This window comes from Centrocercus urophasianus, unplaced genomic scaffold (genome assembly GCF_019232065.1).
Source record: "Centrocercus urophasianus isolate 14NV4802_14NV808 unplaced genomic scaffold, USGS_Curo_1.0 seq_16, whole genome shotgun sequence".
Taxonomy (NCBI): Eukaryota; Metazoa; Chordata; class Aves; order Galliformes; family Phasianidae; genus Centrocercus; species Centrocercus urophasianus.
The window spans coordinates 10562165-10578510 of NW_024884711.1; the positions used below are offsets into that span (position 1 = coordinate 10562165).

At 41.4% G+C, this 16346-nt stretch overlaps 1 protein-coding gene across 7 annotated transcripts in view; it reads right to left on the reverse strand.

The window, feature by feature from the left end:
* Positions 1 to 632: 632 nt before the first annotated feature.
* The window catches only part of LRRC3B (leucine rich repeat containing 3B), a 50612-nt gene continuing 34898 nt past the window's right edge, over positions 633 to 16346 (reverse strand). For 6 of the 7 annotated variants that reach the window (XM_042817400.1, XM_042817403.1, XM_042817405.1 and 3 more), the window contains exon 2: positions 633 to 1897. In XM_042817400.1, the coding sequence (XP_042673334.1) occupies positions 955 to 1734 (780 nt within the window). In that variant the 5' untranslated portion in view covers positions 1735 to 1897 and the 3' untranslated portion in view covers positions 633 to 954. Of the gene's footprint in view, positions 1898 to 5242; positions 5262 to 16346 lie in introns of those variants that run through there. The other variant, XM_042817406.1, reaches the window with a different exon arrangement.

The window sequence follows — 16346 nt, forward strand, 5'->3', positions numbered from 1 at the left end:
AGCCCTTCCTCTGATCTTATAATAAGATAATATAAAAATATTTTTCTAACATGCAACAGAACATGCTCAGCCTACATCTTCATTTCCTTTGTTCAGCCTCTTAAAAAGATGATGCCACTTAGAATTGTGAGGCCATATACAGATTTTAAAAACTAATTTTATTTATTTTTTTCCCATCACTGTCGGTTGTTCAGTTTGAACAGTATGACTAAATTCGCTTTTGCCATCCTGCTGTCTTCTCCAGTCCTCAGGACACCCACTTGAAGCTCGTGGGTGTATGATGAAAACTGTCCACATTTCCCCACTTACCTCTTATTGGTATCCTCAAATGTTGCTCCTTCATCTCGGTTTCTCCCCAGCACTTCCAAAACACCCTCCAGGTTCCTACACAATTTTCCATGCCTTTCTCCTGAACTCAGAGCACTTTGCTATCCCCATATTGTGCTCCTATCCCAAAAATCAGCTGCCATTCACCAGCTCTTCATGGGGGGAGAAGTGCCTTTTGGGAACTCTCTACTGTTGTACCTCTCATAGCCCATTTTATCATGGCTCTCATTCTCCACCTCACAAGCACTGATCATTTCCCAAAGTGCCCTGGCACCAGACAGATTTCTGATCAATAAATAACTCTGTTTTACATGGTTCAAATTTACGCTTTTATTTGTCTTTTTTAAATTAAAAAAATAAATTTCATTATTAAATAGTGGAATGGGTCTAAACTAAGGTTTACATATTAATTCACTTGCTTTAGAATACCAGAGAAACAATTAGAGTATACCGCCCAGACAAAACTCTCTGTTAGAAAGCTAGAAAGCTCAACAGTGGCGTAATTCAGTTAAACAGGAAAAAAAAAAAAAGTCTTAATGTTTACAATGAATGTTAGAAGTAAACCTCTGGTGTTGGTGCCATCCAAATCTAGTTTCCATCACAAAGGCAGTCATTGTATTCGGAATACTATACCACAGTGCTAATGTCATCAGCTTCATCTGGTTTCTTTTGCCTGCTTGGCAGGGATTTCAAGTATTCAAGGTGCCTCCTTGCATCCTCCTGATTTTGCCGGACGTAATAAACCACGTATGAGATCACCATGGTGAACCAGCCAAACATAGTGACCAGCATGGCGTAATCGGTAGTCTTTTTGGGAAGGTTACAGAGGTCAGCATCATTGGCAGCATTGAGGAACGGCCTCCCAGCATGTTCATCCAGCACAGAGGTCTTGCAGATGACATTGTTGGCCGTCTCATGGTTGACGGCCATACTCCTCAATACCTGCTGCAGTGTGCAGTCGCAGTGCCATGGGTTGTTTGCAATCCTGGCTCTGGCCTTTAAGTTGTTGAAAGCGTTTTTGTGCACACTTTGAATCCTGTTGTCGGACAAATCCAGAGTCTGCAATGTTTCTGCCACCCCTTTAAAGGCATGTTCATCTATAAATTCAATCCCGTTTTTCGATAAATTGAGGACTCTCAGTTGGTGCAAATCCTTAAAAATTTCATTGGGGATAGATGTTATCTGATTGGAGTCCAAATAAAGTAAGACTGTTTCTGGTGGAAGATCTCTGGGTATCTCCTTGAGGTTTGCATTGCTACAGCTGACATTTAAACCTCCAGAGTGAGAACAGAGGCAGCCTTTTGGGCACATACTGGCAGAATGAAAGCACAGTATCATGAGGACAAAACTTTGTAAGAGTAGACACATGGAGAGGGAACGAGTTAACCACAGGTCTACCAAATGCATGCTGGGGTGTCAGCATAATCACACGACCATTTCTCATTCAGCCAAAAGTGGTGGGAAAAGGATCGGCGAAGCTGAAGTGTGGCTTCATTTTCTTCAGTGGGATTAGTAAAAATTGACTAACATGTGGACTTCCTCATGGTCATTACTCTTCTTAAAAACACACCTGCAAAGAGGAAAAAAAGTTCCTTATACCATAAACTCCAACTCCAACTTTTTTTTTTTTAAAGAAATAAAATTAAGTGAAAGTGAAAGGCAACACCACACCACAAAATAAATGATCTATTGTCCTACCACTGCAACAGAGTATTTATTCAAGTACCTCCTATTAGCATTAAAATGAGTTTAGTACATAAATCCCTGGGACGTTTTTAGGAGGATAGACTAAACTCAGTCCAAATTGCACCGGCTTAGGCTTTAATACTTATTAAAGAAGGCACTGTTTTTGTTTTTTGTTGTTGTTGTTTTTTTAAACCAGACTTTTCTAAAATATCCATAAAAGTAAATCACATTTTCCCTCGCTAATGTAGGAGGTGCATTAGCAGAAGTTAGGATTTGGATCTCCAGAAATAGTGACAGGCAAGTGAGGCAATAGTGGTGGTTAATGTGAACTTATCTCAAAACAATTTATGTTATTTTTGGTCCAAATCAAAGTATCACAGCAGGGAAATATTTAAACTATATCCGTAACAATATCATCGATAAATTAGTAAACTAAATAATATAGGAAGTCACCACAAACATTCATCATCTCCCTGCTGTCTGCCCATTTCTTTCTTGCTGCATTCTCATTTCCTGTACCTCTCAGTATTTTGTGAGCTACTGTTGAGACTCACAGAAATCACTTACACCACTAGTTTCTTGAAAATTCTCTTTACATTTAAGATAGAGAGAAAGAAATAAATGTAGCAGTTGCCAAAAACTCTCAGCCTCCCCACATTAAATAAACCTCACACAAAACTATGTGCAAGCCAAACAAAAAAAGTTATTCATGGCATGTAATTTGCTAATAGAACACATGAAAAATATTGTTTCTTCTCCCCTTGCAAGTTGGCTTAAAAATAGTAAATATCCAGAAGCTTTTCCATTTTCTTCTTTAATTGGAACACAAATACAGAAGTCTGAAATGCTGACCTATAAGGTTGGAAAGACAACCTCATTTATTTTTTCCCCTATTATGGCAAACTACAAATTTCTAACCACAACAGGTCCATTTGTTTTCACGCACATGCCCCCTCTGTCTTTGTAGCAGCTTGGATATTTGCAGCCTTCAGGTTGTATTTACATATAAATGAATTTTTTTTTCCAGCACACAATGTAGTCTGCTGAACAACAAAATCCCTGCAGGAAGGATGTGTGCAATTCTATGGGAAAAAGAAGAAATTGTATTGCATTTATAGCAGAATTCACATACTAACTGCAGTTCTGGCACATCACAGTCATACGGATTAAATGTGTCACAGAGTACTTCAAACCTACAGTTCAATTTTTATTTATCCCTTCTTGACGACTGTCAGAATGTCAGTAACCCTACAGGAAAAAACATCTTATGAGTATGTATGTTATGCGTGGCTACTTCATTTCTACGGCTTGGAAATGGAAAAAGAACATGTTTTATTGCAACTTCCTGTATCACTACTTGTCAGCTTATTTACTGATCAAGAGAGAGATTGCCCAAGAAGATAAACAGAAAGCTTATGCTTGGGCTCTGTAGCATGAAGGGCCCCTACCCTGAAATTTCTTTCTTTTCTTAAATAGAAAGGGAATTAGCAATTTCTATTGCAGAGTTAACCCTATCAATGTAAAAGCATTACAAAACCAAGTAAGCTGAACATGAAGCAGAAAAGGAGGTGATGCAGCATCTCCACAGACAGCAGAGAGGAGCCCTTAGGAAAGAGGTGTCACGAGAAAGACGAACATTGCACTAGGTGCCATTTCTCCCTGTGGCTCTTTGGTCACAAATTCAGATCAGATGGAAATCTGCTACTGAAGGAGTCAAGCTACAGAAGTTTCTTCCCAGCCTGTCCAAAAGTGCTAAGTACTTGCTAAAATGTGCAGCCCATTTAGAGGCCAAGCTGGAGGCGGTGGCAGCTCGCTCTGGCAACTCAGTGCTGGCAATCTGCTTCACCCTCCCAAAGCCTGGGTTGCTGCAGTAAAAAGGGCTGTCCCAGGGAAAACAGCCACCTATTTTCTTTTTCTTCCGTGTTTATGGGTCTCACTACCATGTTGCATCAAGAGGGTAAAAGATTGGTTCAACTCACCATCACAAAAGTAGTAGGCATCATCTCATTACCTACTACTTGTACACAATGGCTTTCCACCAGTGATATTGGAGTCCTACTGCCAGTATAGACTGAGGTAAAAGAGCAAAGACGCGGTTATCTTAGACATTTAATTCTGCAGAGGCATAAAAATCCTGCTGTTTTCACCAAACTGTGAGGATTACTACTTTTCTGAAAGAGTGGTCAGGCACTGGAATGGGCTGCCCAGGGAGGTGGTGGAGTCACCAACCCTGGAAGCGTTCAAGGAACGTTTGGATTTTCTGTTGAGGGATATAGTTAAGTGAGAACTTTTGGTGATAGGTGGATGGTTGGACTGGATGATCTTGTAGGTCTTTTCCAACCTTGGTGATTCTGTGATTATGCATCATATTTGCTTTCTTACAGGCTAAAATGAAGACTACCAGAACCCCAATGAAAAAAAAAATCACCCAAAAGATGGTGTTTTAGCACTTTACATCTCTCTATATCTACACCAGCACCAGCATAAGACAGTATCAGTGACGTAGTAATAAATATATCAGAATTAGCTTTATGAACTCTGAAGACTTTGATTACTATTAGTCCCTGGATAGCCACTCATGAGAAATGTGACACTAGCATCTCTGCTAATGCTACCAGATTTCAGCTTTTCTCCATAAGAGTATTCATTAATATTATACAAGTGTGGGAAAACATTCATGCACCAACCTAAATTACACCACAGATCCTGAGACCTCCACAGCAAGTGTAATGTGTCAAAGATCCCTTACCCACCAAAGAAAACGTATGATGTCTTCAGCCCAATGAAGACAAGTGAAGCTCTTTTTCTTTAACATATTAATGTGTTCAGAGTGGAAGGAGTAGGATCATTACAGATTGAGCAGGAAAATGTTTAATGAAGCAATGCCTCTTCATAAGAGAGTACTGACTAAATGGATAAAGAGGGAGAAAAACTCCCACTGTTCTAAGTTGTTAAAAGAGCAAATACAAGTTTAAACCTGTAATTAACAATCTAGTCAACAAAAACTTCGCTGAGCAAGAATAAAGCTCAGCGAATTCACAGTAAATTAACTGGAAACAATCCAGTTGAGCATCAGTCAAGGAAAGCAAAGCTTTCAAAACTTCCATAATCAGAATATCTTATGCCATATCTGTGGTTTGAGATCCACTAACAAATCCATATCAAGCACATCCTTTATTTTCAGGCATCCTACCAACTGCAACAAGAGAAAAGAGAACTAGGATCTGACCTTTAGCAGTGCCAAAAGGAAGATTTTTGAATTCTGGAGCATCTATCAGATTTTCTCAGCCTAGAATGCATTAAATAAAGAAGAAGGTAATGGAGATTTGAATAAAGACAGAGACACGCAGCAGACAGGAAAATTAAAGACTACAGAAAAAGAGATGGAAGGCATAGAATTACAACAAACATATAAGTTAGTTGAAAATCTGTAAATAAAAAAAACAACGCTGAAAAATAAATTATCAAGTAAATAAAGGCATAGGAAAAATGATAGCAATGCTCAAGGACAGATAACAGCATGGCACAGAAAGATATTTTGTGTGCACTTCTAAAATACAAGCAGACATGCAGAAAACCTAACATATAAGTCAAATACTGCAGGGCAATAAAACTTTAGAGTGCAGATGACACAAATGAACTTTTTACAGCCTGCCATTTTAACTGTGGGGTTTTTTTTTTTGTGCTCCCCCATGACCATTCTGTACAAGCACCCAGCAATGTGAGAAAATGTGCTTTCCTTGAGGATTTCAAGATGTGTACATTTGATTTTAATACACAGTGAGTGTTCAACCAAAGCTCCAGGTGTCAGGCTCTTGCAGATGTCTGCCTTTCAGACAAGCGAAGTGTATAAACATATCTTGGCATCTGAGTGCTTAGCATCTACAATATTACTAATTCAAGTATTTAATTAATAACTTCTCCCTACATAAAATTCAGCAAGGTAAAGAAGCATTAGTGCTGCTAGCTATCCATCTGGAAATAAGGGCCTGAAAACTTAGCCAAATCATACAGAAAGACTATGACAAGATTACTTTAAATATAATTTATTCCACTGTGTCTTCAGAGCAAGATTTAGGAAATCCTATAAACATCACAGAGAACAGCATAAAAGTGACACTGAAACAGACTAAGAGTTTTTTGTTTACGACAGTAATAAGACAACAAAAGGCACAATAAGACATCATTTATATTGCTGATGGCTCATCACATCTATTTGACTGATAACTGACTGGGACAGTTAGCTACCCCTTGGAGTCATAACCCGAGAACAAAAGTGCAGCCCTGCCAACGGGCAAATACCATACAATAGGTTTTTATCCTCTGGGTGCAATCTCTTCAGAGACTGCACATGATTACAAAGATATGACAGGACAAGAGTATGACACAAAATGAGTTACAAAAGAAGAACAAAAGGCAGAAGCACGTAAAGTGCCTCGTGTGAGAAAAGGGACTGCAGTGCTGTCCCAAAAACATGAGTGATGCTAAGGTCAGCTACCACAGTACTGGGTTCTGTGGGAAGATGCGGAGGGCAAAGGAGCAAGGCAAACTTGTGGAGTCAACTCTGGGAGCATAGTATGAAAGGTAGAGCACAGTTTTTTATGCTCGCATTTTTTTAATGTGGCTTCTGGGATCAAAAAGTCTAGCTACAAACGCTTTTCACTGCTGATCTCTTACGCCAAGAGAGAGCTCCATCTCAGGCATGATTATCTGTGTGTATTCCATAAGCTAAATTATGCCTTCTTTGGCATTTGAGCAATTTGCACCATCTTAGTTGTGTGCCAAGAAGGTTAAATGGCACACGTCTGACTGTGAAGGAAATTCAGTGAAAGCATTTTCTTTATTAGTAATATGCTAAACTAATCTCTCCTCTTGTCTTCAAAACTGGATTCCCTGATGAAAAATATTGCATCTCTCATCTCAGCAATGTCACTCTCAGGTCAGTGCTAACGAGATATGCTCAGCATCTGGGGCTAGCTTGTAGTTGTTACTACTGAAGGTGACATGATTATAGAGGAATTTCTTGCAGGTGGTGTTTACACGCTTAAACCAGCAAGTAAGAATGGGAAGAGGAAAAAGATAGAAGCCAGCTAACCAACCCTAGGGGGTGGCCTGTCAGCTGCATAATGATTGCATTCAATCTGTTTGATCTGTCACTTCTGAGCTCCAGAAAGAACTGATTGGAAGAATTATGAACTAGACAAGACTTTTCTACAGACCTCTTTTCTTAGTTATCCGTTAAAGTAAACTAGAACTTTGAATAAATATTAAAATTTTACAACTAAAAATCCATTAAAAGGGAACACTGTAACAAGATCACTGTTTTATCTGACTTCCAATCCATTACTGAGATATTTTATAGGTTTGAAATATCTGACACTATTATTATAATTTTCTTGAAGACACTGTCTTGGTATTCAGAAAAGACATGCTCATTGATAAATCTAGTCTCTTACTTCTCTATTAAAATGGGACTTAACTTTGCCATATCAAATACCTTTGCTTTAAATCAGGTTCATCAAACTACCCTTTGACAAAACAAATTCTCTTTTTAATGAATTGTTTTCCTTCAATTCATCTTCCTGTGACACCAGTGTATTTGTTACAGCACATCCACAAGCCAGCCTTACTGTCCTAGCTGTATTTTATGTCTTTTTATTCCCTTTTCGCCAATTAATATAGACATACGCTAGCTTGTATCTAAAAATATTATCTTGCAATTAGTATTAACAAGACAGCCATAAGCTGGAGGCTGCAGGTTAATATTCAGAGGTAATTCCCCCATTCAAGCAGTCTAGTTTGCAGAAGAACTTAGGACCCAATTTACCTGGTTTTACTGAAACCAAAGATATTTACCACCAGGGTTTGTGCACACTGAGGGACAATCCTGCCTGGCTACTCTAAGAACAGAGCTGGAAAGCAAGGATAACTGTAAACTGGAGCTGAGCAGAAGCCACAGGACATCAGCAAACCAGAGAGGTGCCAAGAGCTGCCTGTAAGGTGCCAGGTGACCTAAATTCCCCAAAGAACGTCTCTGGCAGGGGAAGACTTTCAGGATCTCAGAGGATGCCACAATGAAATCCTAAAGCAGTAATAGAAAAATGAATAGAAGCCAACAGCAAATGAGGTGGGGAAAGGGGGTGCAAAAGATCATCGATTCAGTGAATAATTGAAATGTCATGATTAATCAGTGTGAGCCTGAACTTCAATTACATAATGGATTCATTATCTAATGAAACACCAAATGTACTCAAACTATAATATTCTCCCTCAAGACATTGCTTGGAATGCACATCAATATTTTGTTCCCCAAAATTTTCCATAACAGACATCTTTCTAACAGCTGCTCGTGGCAAGATGTTTCTAGTGGCAGGAGCAAATAGCATAGGTGCAAGTTTATAGATCTTACAGCTCTGAATACTTTCTCTTAACAATTACAGAATGATAAAATGGTTAAGGTAAGCCAAAAGAACATTTTAAGCTATAATTACTTTCTGATTGTGAGATCACCAAATCTATTACTCTTTATTATAGATTAACAGCTTACTTAATTATACTGTGTGGGCAAATGAATCAGCACTGCAAGATTGATGGGTTGTGTTCATGGTAAAAATGTATTTGACTTTTCTCCCTTTTCATCTCAAGTCAAAAATTATTTTATAACTCTCTGACGATAAATAATGATGTGAAGCTTAACAGATATAAGAACAGATCAGTGACAGAAGAAAAATATTAGCAATTATCTTCTATGTTCCCTATGATGCTTTTCTTCTGAAAGTTTTCTGTGGCAACATATTCCTGGCATTGAATTTGATATGCTTGACAGAAATTAAAGGAACAGCTATCAGGGATGTTCTTAGCCTAACAAAGACTGAATACAGTTTTACACTTCCGCTGTCACCATCACCATCCCTTGCTTTAATGCTTAATGCTGCCCACTTTCTTCAGTTTTCACCTGCATCGTCTTCAGATGATTTAGACTACAAAAACTCTCATCCTTTCCCTGAGCAATACACTGCTAGGATGTGTGAACAACATTCTGACTGCATATCTGTGCCATTTGAAAAAGGAACCAAAACATCACATACGCTCCCAGTGCATATGAGTGCAACACGAAGTGAGTGAAAAATAAAAAGTAGAAAACATAAACTGAATAACATCAACTGTTTGTCATGGTTCTGTTTGTTTGTTTGTTTGTTTGTTTTTTTATTTTGGGTTTCAGTATTCCACATCAAAACATCATGTAGTGTACGGGGTATTAAAGTGTTAATGCCCAATCCCAGGTACCTATCCCTGTACATTACAGCAGTCATGGGATCTGGCCCTTCCGGGTGGGGGGGGGCGCTCTCTTGCTGCCTTGCAGTGGGTGCTGGAGGTGCTTTCCTAGCTGTTCCAAGCTTTTCAGGTTTGAATCGGTCCCGGGAACTCTCTCTCTCATCTTGTCTGATTTATTAATCTCAATTTCAATTAAATTGTTTATATATTGTGTTATCTTGTATTCCAATATTATAGTAAAATAAGTTTTCCTCCATAGATTGTTGCCGCTGCTCTTTTCCTCCCTTCCTTCCTTCCCATTTTTGTGGGACTGGGGTGGGGGGGGAGGGCAGAGGCCTGTCGCCCCTGTCATGGACATCGATTGATCTGGTCAACTCCTTGACAGATTTTTGGCGCCCAACGTGGGGCACGCTGCTTTTTAGCTTTTAGAACAAATCTCATTTTCTCTCTGCTTTTAGAGAGCTTCGTTAGGGAGCATTTTCAGTAGTTCAAGTTTCTGTGCTGAAAAACCTGACCTTGAAAGATTAGGCGTACTGTCAGTGTTCTGGGATATTTGTAAACTTTGAGCACTACTTAGTCTGGGTAGTGCCTTTTTTTTCCTTTTTTTTTCCTCCTCTTGTTAGCTTCAATTCATTAACCCCTTTTTAGCAAGCACCAGTGATGAACCCACTTTTTATCCTGGGGGTGCTGGGTAAAGGATTTAAAGCAATGGTGTTAGTCACAACCTACTGGCCAATAGTCCATCTCACACTTACGTGTTTTGGAATTGTATCCGTATATAACTACCTAAGGGTACTGATGGAGACACCTATGTTTTACCTACTTGCAATGTGGTATGATTTGAATTTTGACATTTACATGCCAGAAGGAATGGCTAATTTCACAAACAACTACATCCCAGAAGGAATGGCTAATTTCACAAACAGCTGCATCCCAAATGGAATAGCTAATTTTACAAACAACACAATGTTCAGACCAGTCTCTGGGTTTTCTTCTCGGTTTATCAAACGTTTTTCGAATCTTGAATTAATACTCATGTTGGTGAGTGTGTCATCAATACTCATGTTGGTGTGCATGTTGTTAATTCTCCTGAATGTACTCCAACGCATTCGTAATAAGGAGTCTCCTCCAAAACTAGAGAATGATGACTGGCAGGGAATGTGGAGAGGTTTAAGAAAGGTTTTAGAAGCATGGGGACCCGCAGTGTCGTGGGATTTTACTCTTGAACACCTGTGGGATCCTGAGAAACTAAGCCAGTATTTGAGTCAGGGACTATGCGGCTTACATAAATCTAAGGAGGTACAACTTATTTGGGGTTTGGCTTGTGCTTACCGTGCCCTATATAATACCATTCTGGAGAGAGAGAGTTTCCGAGCTGAGGTTCAAACCAAAGGGGAAAATCCCCAAGTCAAATCGAATCAATCACAGGAGACACCAGTAACAATACCAGTTGCTCCTGTGGAGGGCAAGAAATGGAAACGAGTGTCTTCACGTCTTGAACGAAAAAGAGAAGAGGAGGAGGAGGAGGTGGAGGAAGATCCAGGTGAGGGGCCCTCCTCAGAACCACCACCATCACGAAAGGCAAAAGGGAAAACTAAGAGACATGCAGAAGAGAGTGATGAAGAGGAAATCTCTATTACTACTTGCCGGCCTCTTAAGATGACTGAAATCCAAGGTTCAAGAAAGGAGTTTACACGGCACCCGAATGAAAGTCTTGTTTCCTGGTTGGTTCGCTGTTGGGACAGTGGGGCCCATAGCTTGTCTCTGGATGGTAATGAAGCTCGCCAACTAGGTGCCATTGCCAGAGATCCAGCTATTGATAGAGGAATTAGTCGATGTTCGGTTGAGGCTGCCTCCCTCTGGGAACGAGTGTTAATAGCTGTGAAGGAAAAATATCCCTTCAAAAACGGTTTGAAGATTGCGATGAAAAAATGGGATACAGTTGAAAAGGGTATCCAGTATTTGAGAGAAATAGGCATGGTGGAAATGTTGTATGACCCTAACTTTGTTCCTAACCATCCACGCCAAGACCGCGACCCTGAAAGAGTGAGGACGACACCTGAGATGTGGCAGAAACTCGTAACAACAGCACCGGACAAATATGCCTCTACACTAATGTCAGCGTGTGACAGATACCAGGAACAACAGAGAACACCCTTAATTTATGAATTAATTCTTATGCTCCAAAACTATCAACAGTTGCTATCCCCCATTCATGCTGCTGTAGCCGCCATCTCAAAAGTGACGGACCAACTGAATGAAACGCGGCAGCAAACGTCTCAACTGATTAACTGTGACAAACCTATAGCAGTATCAGAGATGCTTGATGAAGATCAGGATAATCAAAAGAGTCTAATGAAGGAGATGAAGGAGATGATGAAATTTATGCGAGCCCACCTAACTAAAGACAAAGAACCTTCCTTCTCACGTGCACCATCAAAGATCTCAGCTATTAGAAGCAAACGCTCTCCGGCTCAAGTAAGGGGTAATACACCGCGAATTGTCTTATGGTATTACCTGCGTGACCATGGAGAAGACATGGGGAAGTGGCATGGTCAACCTACTCCTGTACTACGAGCCCGGGTGAAAGAATTACAAAGCAGATCAACCACCAGTGCAGTTGCTCCAGTTACCACAGGTAATGAACAGAGGGGCCCTGCCCTCAGTCAGGGGGGGGAAAGGGATAATAGAGTATATTAGACTTTGTGGATTTGATGGCCTGGCACATCAGAACCACTGAATTATAAGGCACTGGTGGACACTGGTGCACAGTGCACTCTGATGCCCTCGAGTCACCAAGGGACAGAATTAATCCATATTTCTGGAGTGACCGGGGGCTCTCAAGAATTGACTGTGTTGGAGGCTGAGATAAGCCTCACTGGTAAGGACTGGCAAAAACATCCTATTGTGATGGGCCCAGGGGCTCCATGTATACTAGGTATTGATTATCTCAGAAGGGGGCATTTCAAGGATCCTAAGGGGTATCGATGGGCCTTTGGAATAGCTGCTGTGGACACAGACAACATTAAGCAGCTGTCTGTTTTGCCTGGCCTGTCAGAAGATCCGTCTTTTGTGGGGCTGCTGTGAGTAAAAGAGCAACACGTACCGATTGCTACAAAAGTGGTGCACAGGCGTCAGTACCGCACCAACAGGGATTCTTTGCTCCCCATTCATAAGTTAATTCGTCAACTAGAGAGCCAGGGAGTGATCAGCAAAACTCACTCGCCTTTTAACAGCCCCATATGGCCAGTGCATAAAGCCAGTGGAGAATGGAGGCTGACGGTGGACTACCGTGGCCTGAATGAAGTCACACCCCCACTGAGTGCTGCTGTGCCGGACATGTTAGAACTCCAGTATGAACTGGAGTCAAAAGCGGCCAAATGGTATGCCACCATTGACATTGCTAATGCCTTCTTTTCCATTCCTTTGGCCAAAGAATGTAAGCCACAGTTTGCTTTCACATGGAGGGGCATTCAGTATACCTGGAACCGTTTGCCCCAGGGGTGGAAACACAGCCCGACCATTTGCCATGGGTTGATCCAAACCGTATTGGAACAGGGCAGTGCTCCTGAGCACCTGCAATACATTGATGACATCATTGTGTGGGGCGATACAGCAGAAGAAGTCTTTACAAAAGGAGAGCGAATGATCCAAATTCTTCTGAGTGCTGGTTTTGCTATTAAGGGAAGCAAAGTGAAAGGACCTGCCCAGGAAATTCAGTTCCTAGGTATAAAGTGGCAAGATGGCCGTCGTCACATCCCGACAGATGTGATCAACAAAATCACTGCTATGTCTCCACCCACTAGCAAAAGAGAGACACCATCTTTTCTGGGTGCAGTGGGCTTTTGGAGAATGCATGTTCCAAACTACAGCCTCATTGTAAGCCCCCTTTATCATGTGACGCGAATGAGAAATGAGTTTACATGGGGCCCTGAGCAGCAGCAGGCTTTTGAACAGATTAAACAGGAGATAGCCCGTGCCATGGCTTTAGGGCCAGTACGGACGGGCAGGGTATAAAGAACATCCTCTATACTGCTGCTGGAGAGAACGGTCCCACTTGGAGTTTGTGGCAAAGAGCCTCAGGAGAGACTCGAGGCCGACCCCTGGGATTCTGGAGTCGGGCGTACAGAGGGTCTGAAGAGCACTACACTCCAACTGAAAAGGAGATCTTAGCTGCATATGAGGGGGTTCGGGCTGCTTCTGAAGTAGTTGGTACTGAAACACAGCTTCTTCTGGCACCTCGATTGCCAGTGCTGACCTGGATGTTTAAAGGAAAGGTTCCCTCCACCCATCATGCTACTGATGCCACTTGGAGTAAGTGGATTGCACTGATTACACAACGAGCACGGATGGGGAACCTCAGCCGTCCAGGAATCCTAGAGGTCATCATGGACTGGCCTGAAGGTAAAAAGTTTGGAACACCACCAGGAGAAGAAGTATCGCGTGCTGAAGAGGCCCCACCATACAATGAACTACCAGAGAATGAAAAGAAATATGCCCTGTTCACAGATGGATCTTGTTGTATTGTGGGAAAGCATCGCAGATGGAAATCTGCTGTGTGGAGCCCCACACGACAAGTTGCAGAGGCCACCGAAGGGAAAGGAGAATCAAGCCAATTTGCAGAGGTAAAGGCTGTCCAACTGGCCTTAGATGTTGCTGAGCAGGAGAGGTGGCCAATGCTCTATCTTTACACTGACTCATAGAAGGTAGCAAATGCCTTATGGGGGTGGTTACAGAAGTGGGAGCAAAATAACTGGCAAAGAAGGGGTAAACCTATTTGGGCTGCTGAACTGTGGAAAGACATTGCTGCCCGAACAAAGACTATAGTTGTGAAGGTGCGCCATGTAGATGCTCATGTGCCCAAGAGTCGGGCTACTGAAGAACAACAAAATAACCATCAGGTAGACCGAGATGCCAGAATTGAGGTGGCTCAAATAGACCTGGCAGACTGGCAGAACAAGGGTGAATTATTTCTGGCTCGGTGGGCCCATGAGACCTCAGGTCATCAAGGGAGAGATGCAACATACAAATGGGCTAGAGACCGAGGGGTGGAGTTAACCATGGATGCCATTGCACAGGTTATTCATAACTGTGAAACATGTGCCATCATCAAACAAGCCAAGAGGATGAAACCTCTCTGGGAGGAAGGGCGATGGCAAAAGTACAAATATGGGGAGGCATGGCAGATTGATTATATCACCTTGCCTCGATCTTGCAATGGTAAGCATTATGTGCTTACTATGGTGGAGGCAACCACTGGGTGGCTGGAAACATATGCAGTACCCCATGCTACTGCCCGAAACACCATACTGGGTCTCGAGAAACAAGTCCTGTGGCGACATGGCACCCCAGAAAGGATTGAGTCAGATAATGGGACTCATTTCAAAAATTCTCTTGTAAATACTTGGGCCAAAGATCATGGCATTGAGTGGATTTACCATATTCCCTACCCTGCACCAGCCTCTGGTAAAATTGAACGATACAATGGATTGTTAAAAACGATGCTAAAAGCACTGGGTGGTGGAACATTTAAGCACTGGGAGAAGCATTTGGCAGAAGCCACCTGGTTAGTCAATACCAGAGGATCTATCAATCGTGATGGTCCTAACCAATCCAGTTCCCTACATACCATAGAGGGAGATAAAGTCCCTGTTGTACATGTAAAGAACATGTTAGGAAAGGCAGTTTGGGTTCTTCCAGCTTCTGGAAAGGGCAAACCTCTCCGTGGTACAGTTTTTGCCCAGGGACCAGGATCCACTTGGTGGGTAATGCAGAAGAATGGGGATGTTCAGTGTGTACCACAGGGAAACTTGATGCCAGGGGAGTGCAGTTACTAATTCTATGTATATATATATATAGCCGTGTGTGTGTAATGCATTGTAATCATTTTTTGTTTGTATATATGTATATATATTTTAAGCATGATGTAACGATGTAGAATAAGGGGTGGAATGTCATGGTTCTACGTTTTTTTGTTTGTTTGTTTGTTTGTTTGTTTATTTTGGGTTTCAGTATTCCACATCAAAACATCATGTAGTGTACGGGGCATTAAAGTGTCACTGCCCCAATCCCAGGTACCTATCCCTGTACATTACAGAAGTCACGGGATCTGGCCCTTCCGGGTGGGGGGGGCCACGCTCTTGCTGCCTTGCAGTGGGTGCTGGAGGTGCTTTCCCAGCCGTTCCAAGCTTTTCAGGTTTGAATCGGTCCCGGGAACTCTCTCTCTCATCTTGTCTGATTTATTAATCTCAATTTCAATTAAATTGTTTATATATTGTGTTATCTTGTATTCCAATATTATAGTAAAATAAGTTTTCCTCCATAGATTGTTGCCGCTGCTCTTTTCCTCCCTTCCTTCCTTCCCATTTTTGTGGGACTGGGGTGGGGGGGGGAGGGCAGAGGCCTGTCGCCCCTGTCACGGACATCGATTGATCTGGTCAACTCCATGACACTGTTGAACATCATTCATCTTTGTATCTGCAAGAAATCAGCTTGATAACAAAAAGAGTGAACAGTAGATACAAAAGAGTGAACAGAGGCTAAAGATAGGCCACTCACTCTTCAGTAAACACTTCTGCAGAATGGATTTGTTTTACCACTACATCAGTATATGAGGAACAGTATTACAGATGATTAACAGAAATGCTCCAACACAGACAAATGATTGTCTGATATGTTCTCCAAAGCCATATAAGTTGTTTCTAGATTAATTATTCTTGTGCATTATATTCAAAACCACTGTTTAGCATTTAAGATCATATTCTATCCACTTTTAGTCACATTTTCTGTGACATCATTAAAACTATTCTGTTCTAGCAAAACAAGATGTTCCAGAAGTAAGCCAGCCAAAACTCCAGATGATTTAAACTATGAAAAAATATTTGGAAGGGTTAAAATAACATGAAATGTAAATGTTTTATCTTCTTCAGGTAAGAAGACTCAGAATAAAGGCTGTTCTAAAGCATGGGTATGAACTAAATGGACAGGTGCTTTTCATAGACAGGCAGTGAAGGAGGCTTTCAACAAAACTGATAGAATCCAATGGAAAATGTTTTCAA